At 44.3% G+C, this 22200-nt stretch overlaps 2 protein-coding genes across 7 annotated transcripts; one reads left to right on the top strand and one right to left on the bottom strand.

Moving 5' to 3' along the window:
* Positions 1–3187: 3187 nt before the first annotated feature.
* NUBP1 (nucleotide binding protein 1) lies at positions 3188–8952 on the top strand. 2 transcript variants are annotated; one of them, XM_040591708.1, is made up of 11 exons: positions 3188–3273; positions 3366–3467; positions 3695–3831; positions 4001–4069; positions 4582–4614; positions 5365–5455; positions 5776–5930; positions 7054–7164; positions 7288–7390; positions 8125–8208; positions 8789–8952. In XM_040591708.1, the coding sequence occupies exons 1-11, from the start codon at positions 3240–3242 to the stop codon at positions 8869–8871; spliced, it is 1002 nt and encodes a 333-aa protein (XP_040447642.1). In that variant the 5' UTR covers positions 3188–3239; the 3' UTR covers positions 8872–8952. The 2 variants fall into 2 exon arrangements, with proteins under 2 accessions (XP_040447642.1, XP_040447643.1); XM_040591709.1 differs by lacking the exon at positions 7054–7164.
* On the bottom strand, positions 5938–21851 carry TVP23A (trans-golgi network vesicle protein 23 homolog A). 5 transcript variants are annotated; one of them, XR_005827514.1, is made up of 8 exons: positions 21623–21839; positions 21470–21549; positions 16479–16623; positions 15466–15555; positions 12301–12426; positions 10491–10620; positions 9958–10075; positions 5938–6727 (listed from the first exon to the last, which is right to left on the bottom strand). XR_005827514.1 is itself a non-coding variant. In XM_040591710.1 (7 exons), exons 1-7 carry the CDS (start codon positions 21629–21631, stop codon positions 10017–10019), a joined length of 639 nt encoding a protein of 212 aa, XP_040447644.1. In that variant the 5' UTR covers positions 21632–21838; the 3' UTR covers positions 9671–10016. The 5 variants fall into 5 exon arrangements, 3 of the variants coding, with proteins under 3 accessions (XP_040447644.1, XP_040447646.1, XP_040447645.1); XR_005827513.1 differs by lacking the exon at positions 5938–6727 and adding an exon at positions 8847–9096; XM_040591710.1 differs by lacking the exon at positions 5938–6727 and having other exon boundaries at positions 9671–10075; positions 21623–21838.
* Positions 21852–22200: the final 349 nt, after the last annotated feature.

Below are 22200 nucleotides of genomic sequence, written 5' to 3'. Positions count from 1 at the left end.
CAGCAGCGGAGACAAGCCTGAACTGAAAGGCAGACTCTGGGATTCATCTCTTACAATTGTCTAGTGATCCAAATTGACCGGAAAAAAAAAATAATAAAAAGGTGTAACTATCTCGGGCTTTGCTCCTCCCCTCGGCTGTATTCATCTTACATAGAAAGTAGAAAAGATGGGGAGACCTTCCTCTGATGATGATTTTCCTTCACTTTAAAATGTTGACTAACTTCTCAGATAACTTTTCTAACTTCTCCCTTCAAGCCTTCTGGCCTGCCTGGCAAAAAAATGTTTCTGAAATCCAGTGCTGTAAAATTGCATTGTGACCTGTCTTCTGTGCCAAGAATTGTGGACATAAATAATTATCTTTAATTAGGCACTATATTTCACTATCCTAAGAGTCCTTAAATCAGCACAGATTTCTTCTAGGTTGAACGCAAGACAATTTCAATCGTTTCTTCTTCTCCAGATATATAACTATGAAAAAACCTCGTTAACCTTTTATCAACCTGAGGAAATAAATATACATGTATATATATGCATCACATTACAGGAATGTATGTGATACGTACATCTCAGGAAGCTAGCATGACGTTACACACCACCTAAGAAAAGTAGAGGTTATTTTAAATAAATGGTCGTTGTAAGTTCAGTTTATCTTCTTGTGACGTTTGCCATAGAGGTGTGCGTGCTGCCCGCGGGGCGGTGGGGTGCTGGCTTTGGGGCAGTGGGGTGCCGAGGGGCCACACGTGGTGGGCAGGCGCGGGGCTGGGGTGCACAGCCAGGGTGGGAGTGGCGGTGTGGACGCTCCCGCACTGCACACAAGGAGCTTCCCCCTCACAATAACTGATAGAACTAATTCTCAGCAGCTGCCCAGGAGGGTAAAGTTATGCTCGAGCATGAGGGATCGCAAGGGTGCTGGCAGAGCTCGCTGCTGAGTTCAGCCTGGCACAGGCACTACAAAGCCTATTTTTTGCCCACATACCCTGCACGAAGAGCCCTTGCTGGCTCAGAGGAAGAGGGGTGCTGAGGAAGAGATTTACTTTTCCTTTTTTTTTTTTGGCACTTTTTGTGGGGAATGTTCTGTATCAGGCACAGGAAATGATCTGTTGGCCCCAAAAGAAAAATATTTGAACACATACCTCGATTTAAAACGTGGAAAGCCCTGCTGACATCAGTGAATCTAATCCATATGTTTGAAAAGAAGCACAGACCTGAAGGGCTGTACTGTCTAAAGCAGAGCCAAATTTGTCATACCAAAGGTACAGTGTCCATTTCTCATACATGTCTTACTGGCCAGTTCCACCCACCCCAGACTTTGGAATTTGCTTAAACATTTGGATCCACTTCCACACAACATTTCTTTTTCATTGGTTTCCCATAGAAGATAATTACAGAGCAGTAAGTACGGAAGTTGTACAAGTATCAAGTGGTGATGAGCATTTACCTGAGGTAAAAATACCTGGAAAGGAAAATGAGCAATAGTCTATTTATTAATGACTGAAAAGCAGAGGCTGAATTCCTCAAATAACTAAATGCATTTTAAGAATCTGTTTTGTAGGGGTTTTTTCATAGGTGGGCAGTTAGTCAGAAGTTTTTGTGGTGTCTCCCCCACACACAAGGGTTTTTCCTAATAAGCTTGTGGTTGCTGAAGTGGAGAGTGTTCATTAAAAGATAACTTTGCAGTGTTTTTCTCTCAAGAAGATTTAACACCAGGATGTGCTGGTACCTTTCCAAATATTACCAGATACTCTTTTCTATATATTGTGTTTCCGAAGTCAGATTGCCTTAAATAGCAACTTAAACACTTATATGTTAAAATAATCAAGTATTAGGGCTAATCAGTTAGAAATGGGAATACTTGAGACTCCTGACTGTGCTCAAGTCAGAAAAATACCCTTCTTACAGCACCATCAGCCAAAGCAATAGGGGCTTTGTGAGCAGAAGTGCCGGTTCCCCCCCAGCTCTGCCGCTGCCACTCCGGCCTGCCCGTCCCTCCGGCCCGAGTTACCACCAGGGGCTTTGAAACTGGAACCGGTGGCTGTGAGTCACCGTCACGCTGGAGCTGGTGGGCCCTGCCTGGGGCGTGAGCCACCATCCTGCGGGAAGGAGCCGTGACCGAGGGACTGTTGTCTTGGGGTCACACACGTTACATGCATCTCCAGGAGCAAAACTGACAACTTCTTCAAAGGACACGAATGCACCGTGTGCATTTTTCCAAAGCAAGGTGGTCTTGCTACTTAAGGGGTTATTCTGAATGCCGGAGCTTTACTCGTGGAGCAGCTGCTCAGGCGGCTCCTGCTGCGGGCGGTGGCTGTCCTGTTCTGATCGTCACAGTGGGGTGAGCTTCACGTACAGGCAATGGGAAAACGAAGGGAAGGTGAAAAGATGGTAAAAAGTCTTGACAAAACATTTTCCTCCTCGTAAGACTAAGTACGGTTCCCCGAGTTGCTGAGTGTCGGTAAGTGTCCCAGCTGGGGACCCTCAGGGGACCTCTTCAGGCCATCCAGGTCTGCAGTTGCATTTTGCAGGCGGGGCCGTGAGCCGGGCGCTGCCTGTCGGCTTGTGCTGGGGGGTCGTGGGGAGCAGCCACCCGTGCCTGCCAGCTGTGCTCCCCCGCGCTCCCCGTGCCCGCCGGCTGGGCTCCCCGTGCTCACCGACCGAGGGGCCCAGGCCTCCCTCAGGCAGGGGGGGTGGGGGGGCAGCCAGCGGGCGCCGGTGGCCAGTAAGGGCCAGGTCAGTGTCACAAGCTGGTCCATACTTCCTTGGTTTGGAAGATTAATTTATTATTTCATTAATTCTTATGTATGACTGACAGCGGCCGCCTGGTTGCTCAGAGGTTGATGGGCCAAGTTAAGGCAGAACAACCCTCCATAGCAACGTCCCGACAGCTGCGCAGCCCGGCCCCATCCGACAGCGGCGGTCGGGGGCGAGGCCTCTGAGCACAGCGGAGCAGGAACCTCCCGCCGGGCGGGCCCCGCAACCCCAGGACCGGGAACGGCGCCTCGGGCGGCTGCTGGTAACGCGCGTCCGCCCCGCCCCGCAGAGGCCCCTCCCCGCAGAGGCCCCTCCCCGCAGAGGCCCCGCCCCGCAGAGGCCCCTCCCCGCAGAGGCCTCTCCCCGCAGAGGCCCCGCCCCGCAGAGGCCCCGCCCCTTGACGGCAGCGGGCGTGGCCGGCGCAGACACACGCAGTCCCGCCCGGAGGCCCGCCTCTGTCCGCCCGCCGGAAGTGACGCGCAGCGGGCGCCATGGCCGAGTTGGCGGACGGGCCGCGGCCGCAGGGTGAGGAGCACGGCCAGGCAGGGTGGGCAGGGTGGTGCCGGTGCCGCCGCCGCCGCCGCCGCCGGTGCTCCAGCTCTCGCTGTCTGTTGCAGAGTGCCCAGGGAGCAGCAGCGCGCAGGCGGGCAGGGCCGCCGCCTGCCAGGGATGCCCCAACCAGGGGATCTGCGCGGCCGGCGCCGCCGCTCCGGACCCGGGTGAGGGAGGGACACGCGCACCCCGGGGCGAGGGGCGGGAGGGGCCGGCACCCCGGGGCGAGGGGCGGGAGGGACCTGCACCCCGGGGCGAGGGGCGGGAGGGGCCGGCACCCCGGGGCGAGGGGCGGGAGGGACCTGCACCCCGGGGCGAGGGGCGGGAGGGGCCGGCACCCCGGGGCGAGAGCCCCGGCCGGGCGGCGGCTGACGGCCGTTCCCGGTTCCCGCAGCGGAGGCGGCGGCGCTGCGGGCGCGGCTGCGGGCGGTGCGGCACGCGGTGCTGGTGCTGTCGGGCAAGGGCGGCGTGGGGAAGAGCACGTTCAGCGCGCTGCTGGCGCTCGGGCTGGCGGCGGACCAGGCCAAGCAGGTGAGTGCGCCCGGCGGGGGCAGCTGCTGCCGGGGGCCGGGCTCCAGCCCCGAGGGGCAGGGCCGCGCCGAGCCGGTGCCGGGGGGTTCGGGTGCCCGGGGTGCTCCGGCTGCCCGCGGCAGCGCTGCCCGGCCTCGGCCCCAGCGGGTGATCGTGTGTCCGTTCCTAGGTCGCGCTGCTGGACATCGATATCTGTGGGCCGTCGATCCCCAGAATGATGGGCCTCGACGGAGAGCAGGTGAGCGGATGCTCCGTCGTGGCGTCTGAAGGATTGCTACTCAGTTTTTGTTAATATTTTAGAGTGTTGTAGATATGAAGCTTCTAAAAGGAGCAACTACGTACTGGGAAGCGTGTGTGGCAGTGGGAAGGGAGATAAAGGCGGCGAGGTGGGGGAGTCCAGCATAATTTGATTCGTAAAAGGGCTGGCTGCTTTCCGGCCGGCCAGTGCTGCAGACCAACGTTTGCTGCATATTGGCCACTTACGGCTGTGTAACACTTCAGTAATATCAGCGTGACACCTTTTATCAGCCCTGGAATGTTTTATATAAAGTCACAGTAAAGTTCCTGCAAAAGAGTTGAACAGTTATTATTCACATATTAATGCAGATCTGGCCCTTCTGCCATTTTTAACTCTGCTGCTCCAATAAAGGAGTACTGTACCTGTGAGCAGGATATCTATTTACCCATTTTTTACTTATTGTCATGTTTTACGTAACATATATTGATTTCTGCTGTAACTTCAATTTTTAGGTTCATCAAAGTGGATCTGGCTGGTCTCCAGTGGTAAGTTGGTGCAACTGTTCCAGAAAGTTTGTGGGGTTTGTTTGGGTTGGGCACTGTCTTCTGCAGTGAAAAACAGGTGAGGAAGGAGCAGACGGTACTTCTATTAATTCTTTTTCTAACGATGTAAATAGCCTATATAGATCAAAGTGTTAGATTTCTTTTGTTAAACATAATACTACTATATCTCTAAAACAGTATTATTATCTGAAGTATCTCTTGTTTTCCTTGTACTTCCCCACTGTGGGCAATAAATAGATGTTACATGCTGTTACTACTTTTTCGTTTATCGTGCATCTGTATAGTATGTCACCTTTTCAATGACAGACAAAAAGTATCTTACCCCAAGAAAAACCTCACTGACCTTTAGGAAATGCAGAGGAGGTTTTGTAGGAGTGTTGGTGGTCTACAGGTCACCTCTAGCGTGTGTGCTGTTAAAAAGACAGCTCGATGCTGTGAGGGAAAGCTGCGTTTATCCTTACATGGTCTCCAGTGGTTTCGTAATCCACTGTAAATGTTAGTACAACTGGATTTTTTTTCAGTCTGTGAATGTAGTTGATGAGCGTTGCACAAAAATTATAGGTTTTAATGTCTTTTGATAAAAGAGCTGCATAAGGTTTCTTGCCTTTATGTTCTTAATGTCTTCCCTGCCCCCCAACTGCTTTTTCTATAAAATCTAGGTTTAGATTTGGTTTCTTGCTCTTTTCTTTACTGTTCTGTATGCTCTGCTCAGTTTCTCTACTTCTCTTCCAGTATGTTGAAGAAAACTTGGGTGTTATGTCAGTAGGCTTCTTGCTTAGTAGTCCTGATGATGCTGTCATCTGGAGAGGACCCAAAAAAAATGGTATGTATCAAGTGTTTTCAACATAATTTATGTACTTGAAAGACTTAGTGTCATGAGCTTGTTTAATGAATTCATAAGATACAGGAAAAAATGAGTGATTAGTTGTTTTCTTTAGTTGAACATACTCGTTTGATGAAGTCAGGAGATCACGTTCTGTTTGGTTTTGGTGTTTTTTTGAAGTCTCGGCAAAATAAGCTTCTCTCTACTTGACAAGTCAGAAGAATCTGCATACATAGACTATAAAAGTTGAAGTAGACCCTAAAATTTGAAATATAGTGAGATTATTTTTTTTTCTTCCACATTCTTATCCTCTCTTGTAGGACTGATCAAACAATTTCTTCGTGATGTGGACTGGGGTGAAGTCGACTACCTGATTATAGACACGCCGCCAGGGACGTCGGACGAACACTTGTCTATTGTGCAGTATCTCGGTGCAGCGCATGTAGCCGGCGCTGTTATAGTCACTACCCCTCAGGTATGGGAACTTAATTTGCTTTGCTCGTAGCATCATGGCAGTTAAAGCCAATCCTCTTTAGGTTTAGCCTCTATTTAACTTCAGAGAAATGATGGTACAGAATCTAAGGGAGTTGACTTTTCTGTTCTGTGCGTACGGCTGGCTGCTTGTTGAGTTTGATCGGTGTCTCAGTGGAGTAGGGGATCCGAGTGAGTCACTAAACCTCTGAGCAGTTCACAATGAAAAGCTGACATGATCTGTGTGGTGACGGGAAATGCAGGATTTCACTTCTACCTTTGAGGTTAGAGTTCGTGTCATTGCAAATCTGTAATTTACTCACCAGCAGCTTAATGTTCAGAAGTCAGTAAGAAGTTTAGCTTTTTAAGTGAGAAAACATGCACCATTTGACACCACATGAAGTAGCCTGTTACCTCTAATTGGCAACTTTATTATCTGCATTTTTAGAAGAAAAATCAGCCCCTGGAAAGCTGAAACTCAAAATATGTTAAATTCAAACATAGGTCTTAACGCCTGGTTTGGAAAGGGACAGGAGATCAAGCTAGCCAAAGACACGTAGTAGTTCCAAACAGGTGCAAGAATAAATTGTAAAGGTCATGAAGCGGTGAGGGCAATACCAGACAGGTGGTGAGGGAAGGAGAAGGGAACAGGAGAACTGAATGAGGACAGTCACAGATGTGAAAAGCCTGAGGGGACGATAAACTATCTCAAATGTAATTTGTGAAGAGGTAACAAGCGTAATCCTGGTGGTTCTTGTCCGTGCCTGCTCTACAAAGAACACCGAGGGTCTCTTCTGTAAACTGAAATGTGAAAAAGTTACATTTAAAGAACTAAAGATATGAGATTGATACAGGAGATAAAACATAAATGTGGCTGAATTTTTATACTAGTCAGGTCAGATTTCAAAACAGAACCACATTCAGTAGGCTAGTGCTGTTGTACTGTTCCGTTGTTACTCATAGCATTGTTGCTAGAACACATAACACAGGTTTATGTTCCTGAAAGTAAGAAGAAAGCAGTGATGATTTATTATGAACTTTATTTAAAAGAGCTCTAAGGATGTAACTTGATGTGTTCAGCATCAAGTCATTACAGTCAAAACAGCAGTGTTTCCTAATATTTGAAGGAAGTGTCACTTCAGGATGTCCGGAAGGAGATCAACTTCTGCCATAAAGTGAAACTGCCAATCATAGGTGTTGTGGAAAATATGAGTGGCTTTATATGTCCAAAGTGTAAGGTAAGGCTGTCTGTACATTACAGCACGTTTTGTCTTGAAACTGCCTGTATATAAAATACTGCTTCAAAAATGCCTTGCTCTCAGAACTGCAGTATTTTAACTCTAATTTTGACATTGTCCCAGAATGAATCTCAGATCTTTCCCCCAACTACGGGAGGTGCAGAGAAGATGTGCCAGAACTTAAATGTTTCCCTCCTGGGTAAAGTGCCTCTAGATCCTCAAATAGGTAAAGTACTTAAACTATATTTCACTATGTTTAAAACAAGTTTTTCCTCCTATATTTATGTTGTTACTGGGAAACCCTGACTTGGACATGGATAAATTAGAATATTAAACATTTTGTCTCTTAGGTAAACCTCCACTTTTAGAACATTTTTTTGAATCAAAAGTTACTGGAACGGCAACATAGCATGGTATGAAAAGAGGAAAGTGCCAGGATATTTGCCTTAGCCTGAAACTTAATCTTGATTAAGATTAGACTGCATCTTTTCAGATGTATAATCATAGTTAAGTACATGTCTTTCTCTTTGGTGTGAATAAAATCACGTAATATATATGATATACAATAATAAAATCATAACTACAATGAACAGTAGTATCTTGTAGATGGCTCAGCATGACAGTAGTGCTTTAATGTCTCTGTTACTAGCACTACCCAAATCCTGTTGCGGCTAGTGAGAAGGCTTGGTTCCTTGCCCATTAGCTATTACCAATTAACACTTGACTTAATGACATCAGGGAACAGGTCAGTATTTCCAAAATGATGACTGAAGATTTCTGTTAATAGTATTCCTTGTGAGCTGCGGTTGTAGTTATATTAATGATATAGGGACTTCTTAAAAGGAGTAGGTGCAAGTGGCTCCTTGGAAGGGTGTAATTGGTAGCAGGATAAAGGGTAAAACAAAGAATAGTTCATCTTTTCCCATTGCTTTGCTTTCCTGTTTTTCCCTGTCTTTCAAGGGAAAAGTTGTGACAAAGGCCAGTCTTTCTTGTCTGAAGCACCTGACTCTCCAGCTACATCCTCTTACAGGAATATCATTCAAAGTAAGTCTGAAAATCACTGTGCAAATGGATCCTCTCAGTTCTGAGCTCCTCTGCAGCATATAAAAGTGCTAAACAGGATAATTCTGTCATGAGTAATAAAAACAGTAGATGTGCACAGCCATTATGAAAGTAACAGGTGCAGATACTATGTTCGCTTCTGGGCATCAGTTATGACAGGCTTTAAAGCAGTAACGAACCTCTTCAGTAACGAGCTTCAATGTTTGGCTTCTGTCATTCCTTCTCAGAAAAGGTGTGTCTGTACTTGCTGTCACAGAAGGATCTGAGGTTCAGAAGTCAGCCTGTTGAGGGGGCTCGCCATAGCGGAGTGTGGTGCATGCACTTGGCTGGTATTTCCTCCAGTTCTATTGGTCACTGCACAAAAAAACGTACAGACCTACCTAAGGAGCTGGTGATGTGCAGTTTGAAAATACCAGCAGCTGGGAAATTCCTAAAGCCGTTTCGCTGTGATAGAGGCCCAGCTTGTGGTACTTGTGCCAATAAGGAGCAGAGTGGTGCAGCAACAAGTAACTCCTGGCATGCACCTGAAATACTGACATTAACTTTTCCCTGTCTTTTGTAGGAATTCAGGAATACTGTGATCAACGCAATTTTCAAGAAGAGAAGATAATATATGAACGGAATAAAAATGTAGTTCATGTTTAATTACAGAAAAGTAACTTATGTCTTGATTTAATGGAAGGAATGTATTTTTTTTGTATATTGCAAATAAATCCTTAATATAAATGTTCTCGCCTTAGTTTTTTTTCCATAGTTTAAGATTCTTGTAGTTCACGGGTAGTCTCAAGGCTTGCTAGAAAGCTGTAAAACTGAGTCTTCAGCTGTAGTAGAGGCGCAGTCTGCATCTGGTGTTGTGGTGGTACCAGTAACCTGAATACAAACTTAGTGTTTGAAGACATGCGTATACAAGGTTTTATTTAGGAAGTTGGATATAAAATACATTTTGCTGACATCAGGGCATGCTATCTGGTGTTTCTGCTATGCACGCATAGTGGGCTTTACCCTGCCTTCTGCGCTAGGATGAATTGTAATGCCCGCTCTCTCTCACTGAATAACATCATTTAAGTATCTTTCCTTTCAGTGGAAAAGATTATATTTAGAGTGAAGTTCAGTGTAGTACTGTCTCCTATTTTTATAAATTGGCATCAGTTTTAAAATAAAAACCTACAGGATTTTAGGCAAGTTAATTGTAGTACAAGTACAATATTTATTACTAGTATCGGAATAAGATTTACATATTATAACTGTTTATACATAACTGTCTGCTTCACACAGGTACTGTGTGAACTTTCTACATGACTTCTGCTCTTCTACTTGACCCTAGTCCTGAACACTAAAAAGTAAATATTCAGTGTCTCTGATAACTAAGAGGCCCTTTGTAACTGTAATTCCTCTTTTTATTGAGGAATCAAAGCTTTGAGAAATCAGTATTGTGTACAAGAAGGAAAGGCAGTTTGATTTTTATTGTAGTTCCAGAGTTAGTCAAACGAACAGCATCTTTTCTAATTCTTGGTTAAGATAATGCAACGGTTTCAGGTTAGCTGACAGATACTTTTTTTTTCTTAAAGAAGTGTGCTCTGTATGAACCGTAAGCATTGGTTTTGTGCCTACACAAACTGCTTGTTGGTTAAACTTTTAGGTAACAAAGGCTCGAAACCTTTCAGAATCTAAAGACTCAAATGACATAAAATGCTTATTACTTCATGTGTGTTTCTAGAACAGCTTAAATACCTTCAGCTTTCACAAATGAGTATTTTTACTGCTCATCCTTTTAGTTCTTCGTGATTTGATTATCTAGTGCCTGTTTTCCCATATTCTTCAGTGCGGTCTTCTGAAATTCTCGTCTGTCCTGTAGAACAAATACAGGACGTGTGGGTGTTGGCACAACCTCGTCCACAGGAATCCGTTATGAAAGGTGGAGGAGAGCTTGGCGGGAGCCCAGCAGCACCTGGGGGTGGGGGTGGCTTGCCCAGCTGTGCCGGCACAGAGGCGCTGCGGTACCTCGGCAGGCAGCCCCCGATGAGGAGCTCTCTGGGGGACATCCTTCATGGGGCGGGAAAGCTCGGTTGTCTGAGCCCAGAGCAGTGTGACACTGGGCACGGCCCCCAGTGAGTTCTGCAGGAGGCATGCTGGAAAGTCAGGGTGGCCCTGCCAGGAGTCCCCTAGGGACCTGCGAGCCGGAACACACCGACACCAACAGCGTGAGGCAGGTCAGTACATGGTAGCATCATGGGCTACAGCTGACAGACCAACTCGGTACTTACTCTTGGGAACATCTGCTGTGACAAAAAGCCTTGAGGTTCCTCTGCTCGTGCTTTTCTGTCCCCCTAATTTGCAGTGGATGTAGCCATATAAATTAGCAGTCTGAAGGGAGATCCCAGCTATCACCAGAGCCTATGAACAAACAAACGTTCAGCTGGGACAAATGTGCTGCTATATGAAGACTGTACATGTAGAATATATATATATGCAAATGCATGTATATGTGTATACACACTATTTAGATATAAATACATGCTATTAAGAGGAGGCTGTTCCTTCCACTAATAAATAACCTTCACAGAGATCCAATCATGTCAAACTTAAACACAATCATTCCTTTCTAGAAAATGCCTCTTTTTTTTGCCTATCAAAACACCAGTACAAACTTTTTTTGTCATTGTGTATCTTGAAAAACTTCATTGCTCTCCTAAAAGCACTTACCCAAAAAGGGTCCCGTTCAACTGATTCTATAATCTTTTCACTTTTTTTTTAAGCCAAATTTGTATCTAAAAGTTGCACATCATCCAGATAAATACCAAACCTGCAGGCTTGTTTAGCTGACAGATGCCTTATTATATACACGTAAGATCCTTGAGAAACTTAGGGATTTACAAAGCGCATCAATGGATATAAATCATATCTAGCGTTAACAGGCAGTGACAACAACTAGCTTCTTTCATGGTACTGTAGGCTTAGCAGCAGGCAGAACCCATCTGATTGACTAATGAAATAACTTATAAAAAATGTTTCTCTGAGCCTCAGATACAGTTTCCTGGAAGCTACTGTATTGACTTTTACAAGCATCTGAGCAACCTGCCTCCAGTGCTAGTTAGGGTCCTTCTCTAACCAGCTCTTAGCTTAGCACATGATCTCTGGTTTTCAAAAATAAAGGTGGAGCTGTGGAGAAAGACAGCTGGTTTAAATTTAAATACTGCTTGTTAAGCTACACTATTTTGCAAATCATGAACTGCTTTCTAGTGGCCAATTGATTCATACCCATGAATTAATTTTCTGTTTCATTTAATAGTGAAATGTAATCTTGACTGTTACTGGTTATGTAGCTACGCGTGTTCAAGACACTTCTTATCTTTTCAAAGTGAATTAAGACATTGTACTTAGCATGGCTAAGAACTTGACAAAATGAATTCTGTGGTGATTATCCAAGCACTTGATGTTTACAGGGGAGAACATGAAGATTTCATAGACAAAAATATCTTAACATAATGCAATATATAGGGTAAGTTTCCTCTTGTATTTAGAAAAATTTGTAATTTTTTCTGGGTTTTTTTTTTTTTTTTGGTAGAGTAGATGGCTTATAAATACAGTAATTATACATACTTAGAGCTCAATTTATCAAGGTTTTAAGCTTTATGATACTGGTTCTTTCAAAAGGGATCTAGAATCCTTACTTTTAAGAGCAAGTAACATTCAAGTTCTAAGGAGATGTGAAAACCTGAAAACTAGCACCACTGCTTCGTTTTTTTGTCCTCTCCTATCGGTTTCCTTTGATTGAAGTAAGTCGGGGAAAAGTAAGTTGCTACAGTTAAAAAGAAGCCTGTAATTTTGCCAAACACGGTTCTCAAGTCAGATGCAGGAGTTGACATCCAATAATCTAGTAGAAGTGGGGCTAAAAATTACTCATCTGTTCCTGAATGCAGAGCAGAAAACTCCTTGTGATTTCTTGAAGCTGTTAGTGGAATTTTTGTAGATGGAAGATTTGGTTCAGAGACTGTTGCAAAACTAACATATCTGGGTTTCCCCGCTACCAGCAGTGTCTGTCAGCCATAGGTCTTTCAGTACCCCCTGACTTACCAGCCATTTCAGCTTCAAGGAGAACAAAGTGCTAAAGAAAAACACTGTCCAGATAACTGGACAGATGATGAGACCAAGCCAAAATATTCGAGCTTCAGCTTCAGTTGAGGCAGCTGTTGTAGGTGCCTAGAAGGGAAATTATTGAAACTGTTAGTCACAACAACAAAATCCACAATATATAACAAATCAGCAGAGGAGGAAGACTGAATAAAGTTAATTCTTTACCTAAATTTCACTTATTACATGCATAGAAGGAAGATTGAATAAGAATAGAAGTAGCTGATGCCAAGTTTTCTGCCTGCTGCCCTACCATACATGACAACACTTTCTTTTCAAAATGTTCTGGTCTCTGGTCTCATTTAAATGAGATAATTACTTCTTCTGTCAACAATAGCTCCCACTAACACTACAAATTAGTAGTATTTTAAAGTCAAAGTTCCATTACACTGAAAATTTCAGAAATACCAAGTTAACTTTGACATTAGATCCAAACTTTACCAAGGCTTTAGAGAAGCATGAAACAAGAGAGAGTGTTACAAGCAGAACTACAGTGTGAGTACTTCACTGCCTGTAGTGTAGCTTTGTCACATGTGCCCCGTTCACACATCAAAAGCATGGGTGAATAAAGTAAGTCCAGTATCAGAAAAGCTACAGCATCTAATGTGGAAATTGCAATGAGCTGTTACAAATGCTAACAAGCAAACTTTATACGTCCTCCATAGGATTTATTAGTTAGTTCAGACAATGGAATTCTCGTAACAGTGCCCAATTCCATACATTTTCCTAAAAGCACACAGTATCCTGGCTCAACTTAAATCTTGTGCAAAGCTTAGTTTTTATTATGTAAAACAATACTTCAACAAAGTCCACTGATATTCCACAAATTCAGAACTGTGGCTTTGAAAATGCCTCTTCTGTAATGCTAGTGTTGGACACGGCAGTGACTGCTGGCAGCTCTCTGTAGAGGCACGCAGTGTTCCGTGTTCTTCAGAGAAGGGAAACAAGCCTGGAAGCAGGCTGCAACAGCCCTGGTTGCAGATTTCTTCGGGTCAGCACAACTCATGTGTCTTTATCTCCACTGAAAGGGTCATTGTTAACTCCTAACACTTAAAAGAAACTAAAGGAAGATAATTATTCAGAAGGTTCTGGTCTCCCAGGAAAGATCAGAATTCCAAATCTCACTCCAAACTTCAGACCACTCAGATACCACTAGTGCTAACTTCTGAAATACAACCCTCACAACTAGGAAAGAAAACCATGTGGGCTCTTCCACTCTGAAAACTGAAAAGCCTTTTAGTTTATCTTCAGTATCTTGAATTCTCCAATATAAAGATAATATTCATCCCTCCATCATAAGGCAGACAATGGCATCCACCTTGTAAATACAGTTGTTAGTCTATCTTGCCTAAGAAAACCCCAAAAGATACAATAATTATGAAAAGTCTTCAATTTTTTTATGTACCCTCTAAACCAGTAATGTTGCAGAGGTCCACAGAATGTTTTGTGCCTTCATAGTTACAGAATAAGAGCTGTTCTGAGTCAATAAAAGGGTTTAATCACCTGAATACTGAATTACTGGCAAATTACCCAACAGTGACATTGCATTAGCAACAACTGAGAGCACCTGAGAGCTCTGCACCTAAAAGGCCTAGTTAACTTGATAAGCAAGATTACAAAAGGCTGCAGTTGGCTCAAGGAGAGTAGAAGGAGGTTGTGATGTTTGGAAAGTAAATGTAAGAATTACTTTTCTTCCAGCAAGCCACAGATGAAGAGGGGGTTTCAGGGGTAAACCTCTGTTGCATCAGCAGCACACCAGGAAGCAGCTACTTATTTTTGGTGAATGACTTGGAATATTTCTAAGAGATTTACCTGTAAAGTAAGAAATCTTAAAAAGTTGCCGGAGGACTTGCAAAGGAGGTAAGGAATGCCTGACTCTGGAGAGTAAGAGAATTGCATGTGTTCCAGGACCTTGTCATGACAAAGCAGTTCTTGTGGCTAAGCCATGACAAAAAATAAAATCTACTCTAGTTATATGTTTCTTCCTGCGGTATTATGATTGTCACATTAATCAAGCTATAGTTTGCCAGATATTTTGGAAGGTTTTAGCCCATAAAGATAAGTTGACTTTGTACTTCCAGGCTAGAATTAACAAACTGTAATAGGTGACCTAGGCTTGCTTATCCCAGAATAATTTGGGGGTCAGAAGGTTGCTTTCTGAGTGCCATTGTTTTTAAGTGCTAAGAAAGGTCTTGCTGTCTTGACTTGACCGAACTAAGAAACCCTGAAGGTTGTCTAGTTTATTTACTTTCATGCAGGATAGCATATATTCTCTTTTTAGGTTTCACTTAAATTACAGGAAGAACATTAATGTCTGACACCCTCTCCATGGTGTGCAGCCCCATGCAGCTGGCCACGTTCCTGCTTGGCTGCTTCCCCCAGGCAAGCAGCTGCAGCGCTGCTAGAGGCACTCCAGGCCTGCACATGCAGTATTTTACTGGGCGCAGCACCCTGGATGCGCTTGAAAGGAGTGTCCTAGCAGTAGACCTTGAAGTGCTTTTCTGCCAGGCTCTTGCCTGATTGGGGCTGTGCAGAGAATGTCAGCATGTGAAAGCAAAAACCTGAGGTCTTAACCCTGGTAGAGATGCCAAGTGCTGGTTTATAGCTTTGTTGCTCAGGGTGTTTGGTGGAGCACTAGCAGTGTCAGAATACTCTGTGATCTGGGTTCCATTCCCCACCAGATTCCATGAGCGTGAATAAAACATTATTTTCAAAATACTGAATTTTAACTATTCAGCATTGCTTTCAACATAGATCTTTCCTGAAGAGGGTTCTGTGTTGGGCTTAACTATGGGAAGGTGTGTTTACAACAAGATGTTCTCACTACAAAATAAGATAGAACTACCAGAAATGTTTAATACTGGTAGTACAGTGCTATGAATATTTATTCAGCTGATGTACATGATGACAATGTTGCAAGACCACTTTTGTCCTGAATGCTTCCAGCAGGTGACAATCCAGTGCACTTGCAAAGGAATAATACCTCATCTTCCACAGAAGCTGGATAAAAAGTAACTGTTACAAAGGTGTTCTGTTTGTTACTTTACTTGACTTAGTATCAGCTTTACAAGATTTCCTCTGGATTCCATGCCTTTTTAACATACTTACCCTTTTTGCTTCAAACACCCAGTGGCTTTTCCCATCTTCATCTATCTGGTTCCACCAACGCAAACCAACCAAGAGCCTTCCTGTCACATTCTAGTGACAAAAACAATTTGCAGTAATCAGCAGCATAATTCACTTGTCAGATTAACTTTTTTTAAAAAAGACAAGCATGTCTGAAAATCATATTTTGTATCAAATACTAAAATTAGTTCTGAAATCTGTGCCAGCTTGAACACAATAGTCATTAAGGATGAATAAGTTACCACAAATTGAGAGGCCTATTCTCTTCTAAGATTATAATTAACACAATAACATTGATTTAGGTAAGAAATTATAGGATGTATCTCTTCTAAGGCAGTTGGTTGAAGAAGCCCCCAATAAACAAATTTCCTCAGTAACAGAGGAGAACTGTGAACAAAAGCACACTGACAAAATGGAGGATTAATTGTAAGCAAGCAGGCTGTGTGGAATCAAACAAATTAAGAAAATATCTATGCACCTGGATGAATACTAGAAGCTTTCAGTATATTGGAGATGCATCAGTGCTTCACTTCTACAAATCAAAAGCCTTGTTCCACATGTGAAGCCCCTGGGATTCTGGGCTGGCCTGACCCACCTGCCAGTGTGTGATTAGGGTACCAGTGCCATAGTTGGGCTCCCTTCTGCAGCTCCTGCCTGCTGGGTCTGGGCACAGTGCTGCAGCTTGGACATCCTTTGGCGTCCATTGCTGAAAGCTGGTATTAATTTTTTTTTTTATAAGAGGGGAGGCATACAAATCAGTCCTACCTATGGCAAGGCAATTTTCTCACTGTATTAGTAGCTCACATCAGCCATAGAGAACATGGAAATAAGCAGTAACTAAGGTATTTACATACCTTAGTTAAAATGGGCTAGACATTTAATAAATCAACAGATCACAATGTCTTTGTCACTTTTGTCAGTATATGTATTCGCTTTTTTTATTTAATGGCACACAAAATACTTTCAAAGGTAATTACTATTCAGGGTCATCTTACCTTAACTGACCAAAAGTCAAAGGATAGAAGGAGGAGAATAGTGACAAAACAGGCAACAAAGCTGTTGCTGAACCAGTCACAGAACAAGTAGGTAATAATAGCACTCACTCGGAAAAACAAGTGGAAAAAGGTGGCCAGTGGGTGCCTAGAAAGAAAAACACAGAGCACTTAGAAAGTTGTGGGACAAGAAGAGATGTTACAGTATTTGTTAACAAAGTAGTATAACACGACTCTTTCTAGTTTGTAATATTATTTTGGTTTGTCGTTGCTATTATTTCATATGTTGATGTATTATCTTCCTTATCAAAACAGTATTTCCAATAACCAACCTTCAGGCATCCCTGCTCATGACGGGAGGTGGGGTGGGGTGGTGGAACTAGATAATCTTTAAGATCCCTTCCAACCAGACCATTCTGTGATTTGATCTAAAGTTAAAAGATGGAATGTTCTGTTCATGGCAAAACTTTCTCAAAAACAGAACAAAATCTAGTCCTCCACCAGTTTCTTTGGTACTGCGTGAAATAATTTAGTGGTTGTGTTCAACACTACCCTGAAATCCTCATTTCATGAAATAAATCAGCACTGCAAAGTACAAAAGAATAGAGACAGATCTTATGCCTTTCAGACCTGTTTTGAAAACAAGAACAGGAATTCTGAAACTAAAAAAAAATAGAAATATAATAATTTGGTACAAGACAAAATTAACTTTCATATGTAATGTGTGAAACAGAGGGACTACAACTTGGGGACTGAACATTTCTTTCACTAGATATTTCTGCTATGCTCACCAAACAAAATTTTGTTTGTAACAAAAGAAAGGGGAATTTCAGTGGAAGCAATAACTATATGGCGCAGAATATTAGCCAGTACAGTAAGACAGGCGGTTTGGAGAATGCTGGAATGAGCACAGTACAATTTTCAGGGTAATATGCCAAGTACAAAAACTTATTCTGTACAGTTGTGTTTGTGTTAATTAGTTTAAAGCAGGGGTCCTCAAACTATGGCCCGTGGGCCGGATAGGGACCCCCAGGGTCCTCAATCTGGCCCCCAGTATTTACAGAACCCCCTGCCCCGCCGGGGGTTGGGGGTGGAAACCGAGCAGCCGCAGATGGCCTCCTGCCACTTCATCCGCGCGCCGGCCCCCTGGTTAAAAAGTTTGAGGACCCCTGGTTTAAAGTGACAATTAACTAGAGGCTATTGCTTTTAAGTAACTTCTTCCCTTGAGACTGGCTGAATATACCTTGTTTTCTGAATAGGATTTTTATTTTAAGTTGGTGATTGTCTCATTAAGCTTTTCTACCTCTGCCAACAATTAGCAGTAGTATGGCCTAGGTCATAATTAACTATTCAACTATTAAATTTGTTATTCTACTATTGTGTATAATAAAATGATACTGATAACATATACACAAGTATAATTGCTTATTATAAACTTAAATTATTGTTAGATTTAAAACACAATAATGTTCATTTTTTTAATTGTATTCTACAGCTGTGTAACTGTTCTAGTAATTATCTATTCTATAATGGTGATGTTGTGCTTGTAGTACTACACACATGTAACTGCAGAAGCAAGAATGATGCACAGCTGCAGTTTATATTTACTCCTGATCATGCCCATGCTAACCTCAAACTTTCCAAAAACTTCTTCTGACTTAAAACTAAACATGTGACATTTTAAGCAGAAGGAGCTTTTTCTGCCATAAGCAGATGGGTGGGTGGGCAGGTGGAGCAGAGTGTCTTGCTACTTCAAGTCTCATCTTGTTCAAGAAGATGTCAGAGTTCATTGCATAAGTGGTATCTTGTGTCAATACAAGCTATTCATAGATCACAGCCCTAAAGCATATCACGGTGGACTGAGCTTTTATAATTGTATCGGTGCTTCAAATGTGAAAGTAACTTTGGAGAAGCAGTGTTTCATTTTGGAAGTCAGATGATGAATTACTGTTTAGATGCTGAATCTGTTTCAACATTCAGTTTTGAAGGGTGTTTGCTAAAAAACAATACATTAGCAAAAGGCTCACATTTATTACAGTGCTAAAGACTTTATTGATGCTACAGAATATCAGCCCTCTCACAAGGAGGCTAGCCAGGCCAAAACCACAGGCTTGCAGGTTCTTGTCCTAGGGGAAGCATATGGAGATATATCAAAATCTGCACCTATTTCTTTGGACAACTCTCTGCATCTCAGAAAATGTCCACCTATTTATGCTTTAAAAACAAAAGCCAAAACAGAATCCAGTAAATAAATTGTTCAAATCCTCACTTGGCTGTGAATTAAGAAAACACTTTTGTTCTGTCATCAGATGAAACTTAAAGTTCCTATCATATACAAACAGAATTTTAAATAAGGACATAATCCCAGATAGATAAAATTGTCTTCTGCAACCTGAAGCTTAACAGTCTGCATCCACCTTGAAACAAAACACTTTATATCTTTTTTTTTTAAGTGAATGCATTTATATTTAATTCCATTGTAGCTTATAAATTTTTTTAAAAGCCAATTTCCAGAAATATGATGGCATTAAGAAATCTGTATATAAACTAACATTTTTTGTACTAATGGAAGACTATAGGCCAGGGGTCCTCAAACTACGGCCTGCGGGCCAGATACGGCCCCCCAGGGTCCTCAATCCGGCCCCCGGTATTTACAGAACCCCCCTGCCCCGCCCCCCCCCCCCCCCCCCCCCCAGGGGTTGGGGGCGAAACCGAGCAGCTGCAGATGACCTCCTGCCACTTCATCTGTGCGCCAGCCCCCTGTTTAAGAAGTTTGAGGACCCTTGCTATAGACTTTAAAACATGGTAACTTTTTTCCGTGCATTCAAGTCCTGTAAAGGGTAAGGGTGACTAAAACTCTGCACTGGTTCTTCTTGGCATACATTTGCTGCTGAAAGTGTAGCAAGCCACTCACTTGGACTTTTAGTTTTTCTGTTGCATCTAAACAGCTATACAGTGTAGCACTGGAGCTGTGGGGCTAAATGATTACTGTTTGTGTTGTTACAATAACCTCCATTCATTTTGCAAGCATGATGCCTGCTAGGATAGGAATAAGCTGTTACCCGTGTTAAGGAATCAAATTGGGTCAACCCTAAGGTATTCCACTGAACCACAGGAGAATCATTCACAGTACCTGCTCAGAAGCACCATGGCGGCACTCTACATGCTGCTTTTTATACCTCTGTCTGGTACTTCAAACAAACAGGCTCTCTGGCTTAATCATTTTGTGTTACTTGCTGATTTGAAAAAGAAATGATTGTGTGCTCCTAACTGTTCCAGATCAAATGTTCTGGTACCACAATGAACTATAAAGATGGTGCAAGTTATCTTTTTCCTAATCTTATGAAAATAGCCACTAACTATATCACTATCCACATACCTTTTGTTCTTAAGGAGCACTTGCATATATCTTGGAGAATTGCAAATGCACAACTTATCATAGCTTATGCAAATTCTAACCAAGTTCAAGATAGGTGAAATTGAGATAAAAATTAAGGATGATTGAAAGGTGTTGTCATAGCCTCTAATAAGACGACAAAAATTTGCAGCATGTGGGTGTGTTCCAGGCGTGTTTGTACAAGATTATTCACAAATACAAAACCAAACTTCTGTGTGAGCTATGTAAGGAGTTTCATTTCTGTATTCTATAGCAGAAGACTTTTCAGTATGAAATTATCTTTTAGTATTGTCACAATGAGGGCAAGAAAGAAGAGCAGTCTCTAACGAAGTAAGTATCTACAGTGGATTAATTAATAGTATCATTTACCTGTCTATATTATTGGGTAGTGTGAACCAGTAGGAACAGATCTCCAGAGTAAAGTAACTGGTGGTGTGAGACTCCTACAAACATTTCAGAGTGGTTTCACTTCATGCTAACTCCAGTCTGGTCCCACAGGATGAATCTGTGGTTCATGTGCTCAAGACACACCCCTAAGCTGTATTTCTCTGTTTAGTTTAATCCTTTAGGCTATATTCTCCAAGACTGCACCAAAAGATAAGCCTTCATTTAAAATGCGTGCTGCTGCTAAAGCACAGAAACACAGCAACTCCAGGAATGTTAATCTTGTGTCAAGGCTGACTCATCATGCAGTTGCAAATTCTGACGCACTAGAAGGGCAGAAATGCTTCACCAGATGCTTGTAAAACAGAGTAATTGTATTGTAAAGCTACGCTATTTCTTGCTTGTGCATCTCGGGTAACATTTGTATTAGGTTTAACATGTAATTTTTCTTTGTTTACACCTACAGGAAAAAATAACATCCTAATGGACCAGAGTAAACTAGGGCAAGGTGGAAGGGCAGAAAGCAATATAAATCAAAGCTGATTATATATATTATTGATGAGTGCATGCTTATGTATAATTCCTTTTGACATAAAACTTTTCTTTTGACAGCCTCTGACTGCCTTCAGAAGGCATTGATGGAATGACAACCCTGTCCCCTAGGCCCTCTGTGCAGGCAGAGATGCAGAGCGACACCTCTGGGAACGTAAAAGGATAAGGAATACTATATTCTGCATGACAGCACATCCCATGGTAGGAAGGCATGACAGTTGTGCTGCAAGTAACTTACTGTATCCCTCCAGCCACATATGCAACACTGTGCCGGAGCACTCTGCTGCTCAGCTTTTGCTGAAGATGAGAGAGTGTGTGTGGTACATTGGCTCTGGGTGTGCGATATGCCAGTCTCCAGCGGCAGCCGTGGCTGTGGGTGTGCGATATGCCCATTTCCATCAGCAGGCCGCTGCCAGCCCGCACAGCCAGGTCGCAGCAGCGGTGCAGCCGGCCAGGCCACGGCCTCACCTGCTCCAGCTCGAGCGGGAGGAGGGTCCCTGGCCTTCCCGGGCCGCCTGCCCCAGCGCTTGACCACCCTCCCTGTAAACAACGGTAATTCAGTATCTAAATGGGGTTCCTTGTATTCAGCGCGTCGGTGCAGCAGGGGCTGCCGAGGCCCGGTTACCTCAGGCTGAGGCCGCCCCGCTCCCCGCGCCCTTACCTGATCCTGGCTTTCCGCAGCGCCAGCTCCTCCTCGCTCCCGAAGTCGAGGGACACATCCTCGGTGTCGTCCACCAGCGCCTGCGGCGGGGAGCCTGTCAGCGGGGAGGGACCGCGGAGCCCAGCCGCCCCGCACCCCGCCCGCTGCCGGTACCTGCTTCATCCTCCGGTCCCGAGCGCGGTTGCCAGGCGCGGCCGCTGCCAGGGCCCGGGAGGTGTTTCAGGGAAAAGGGTCCGGGCTGCCGCCGGCGCTGCCCTGCCCGGCCCGGCCGGGGCGCGGGGCTCCCCTCGCCGGGGCTGGCGAGCCCAGTCGCAGCGCAGCTGTCGGCGCCCCTGCCCCCCTGGCCGGGCTGTGCGCTGCCGCGGGCTCCGGCCGGGGCCGCCCTCAGCCGGCTGAGGGGTCGGTGCTGCCGGGGCCGCTGCCCGCTCCCCGGGCCGGGGCCGGGCTGCGGGGGCCTTGTGCTGAACGGGGACCCCGCAGGGAAAAGTAACGGCGAAGGTGAATGTACCCGTGCAGATACGATGGGCACCTGCGCGCCCGCCTCGAGGCCCAGCCGATGGGCGCAGCCGCCTGCCTGCCGCTGCTGGGCCGAGCCCGGCTCCCCCCGGCCTGGCAGCGGTGGGCCTCGGCCCCCTGTCGCGATACAGCTTTTGTCAGGGCCGAGCCCGGCTCCCCCCGGCCTGGCAGTGGTGGGCCTTGTTCCCCTGTCACGATACAGCTTTTGTCAGGGC

The sequence above is a fragment of the Falco naumanni genome, chromosome 4, assembly GCF_017639655.2.
Source record: "Falco naumanni isolate bFalNau1 chromosome 4, bFalNau1.pat, whole genome shotgun sequence".
NCBI classification, from domain to species: domain Eukaryota; kingdom Metazoa; phylum Chordata; class Aves; order Falconiformes; family Falconidae; genus Falco; species Falco naumanni.
Note: the sequence above shows the minus strand (reverse complement) of the source record. Positions and strands in the feature narration are given on the sequence as shown.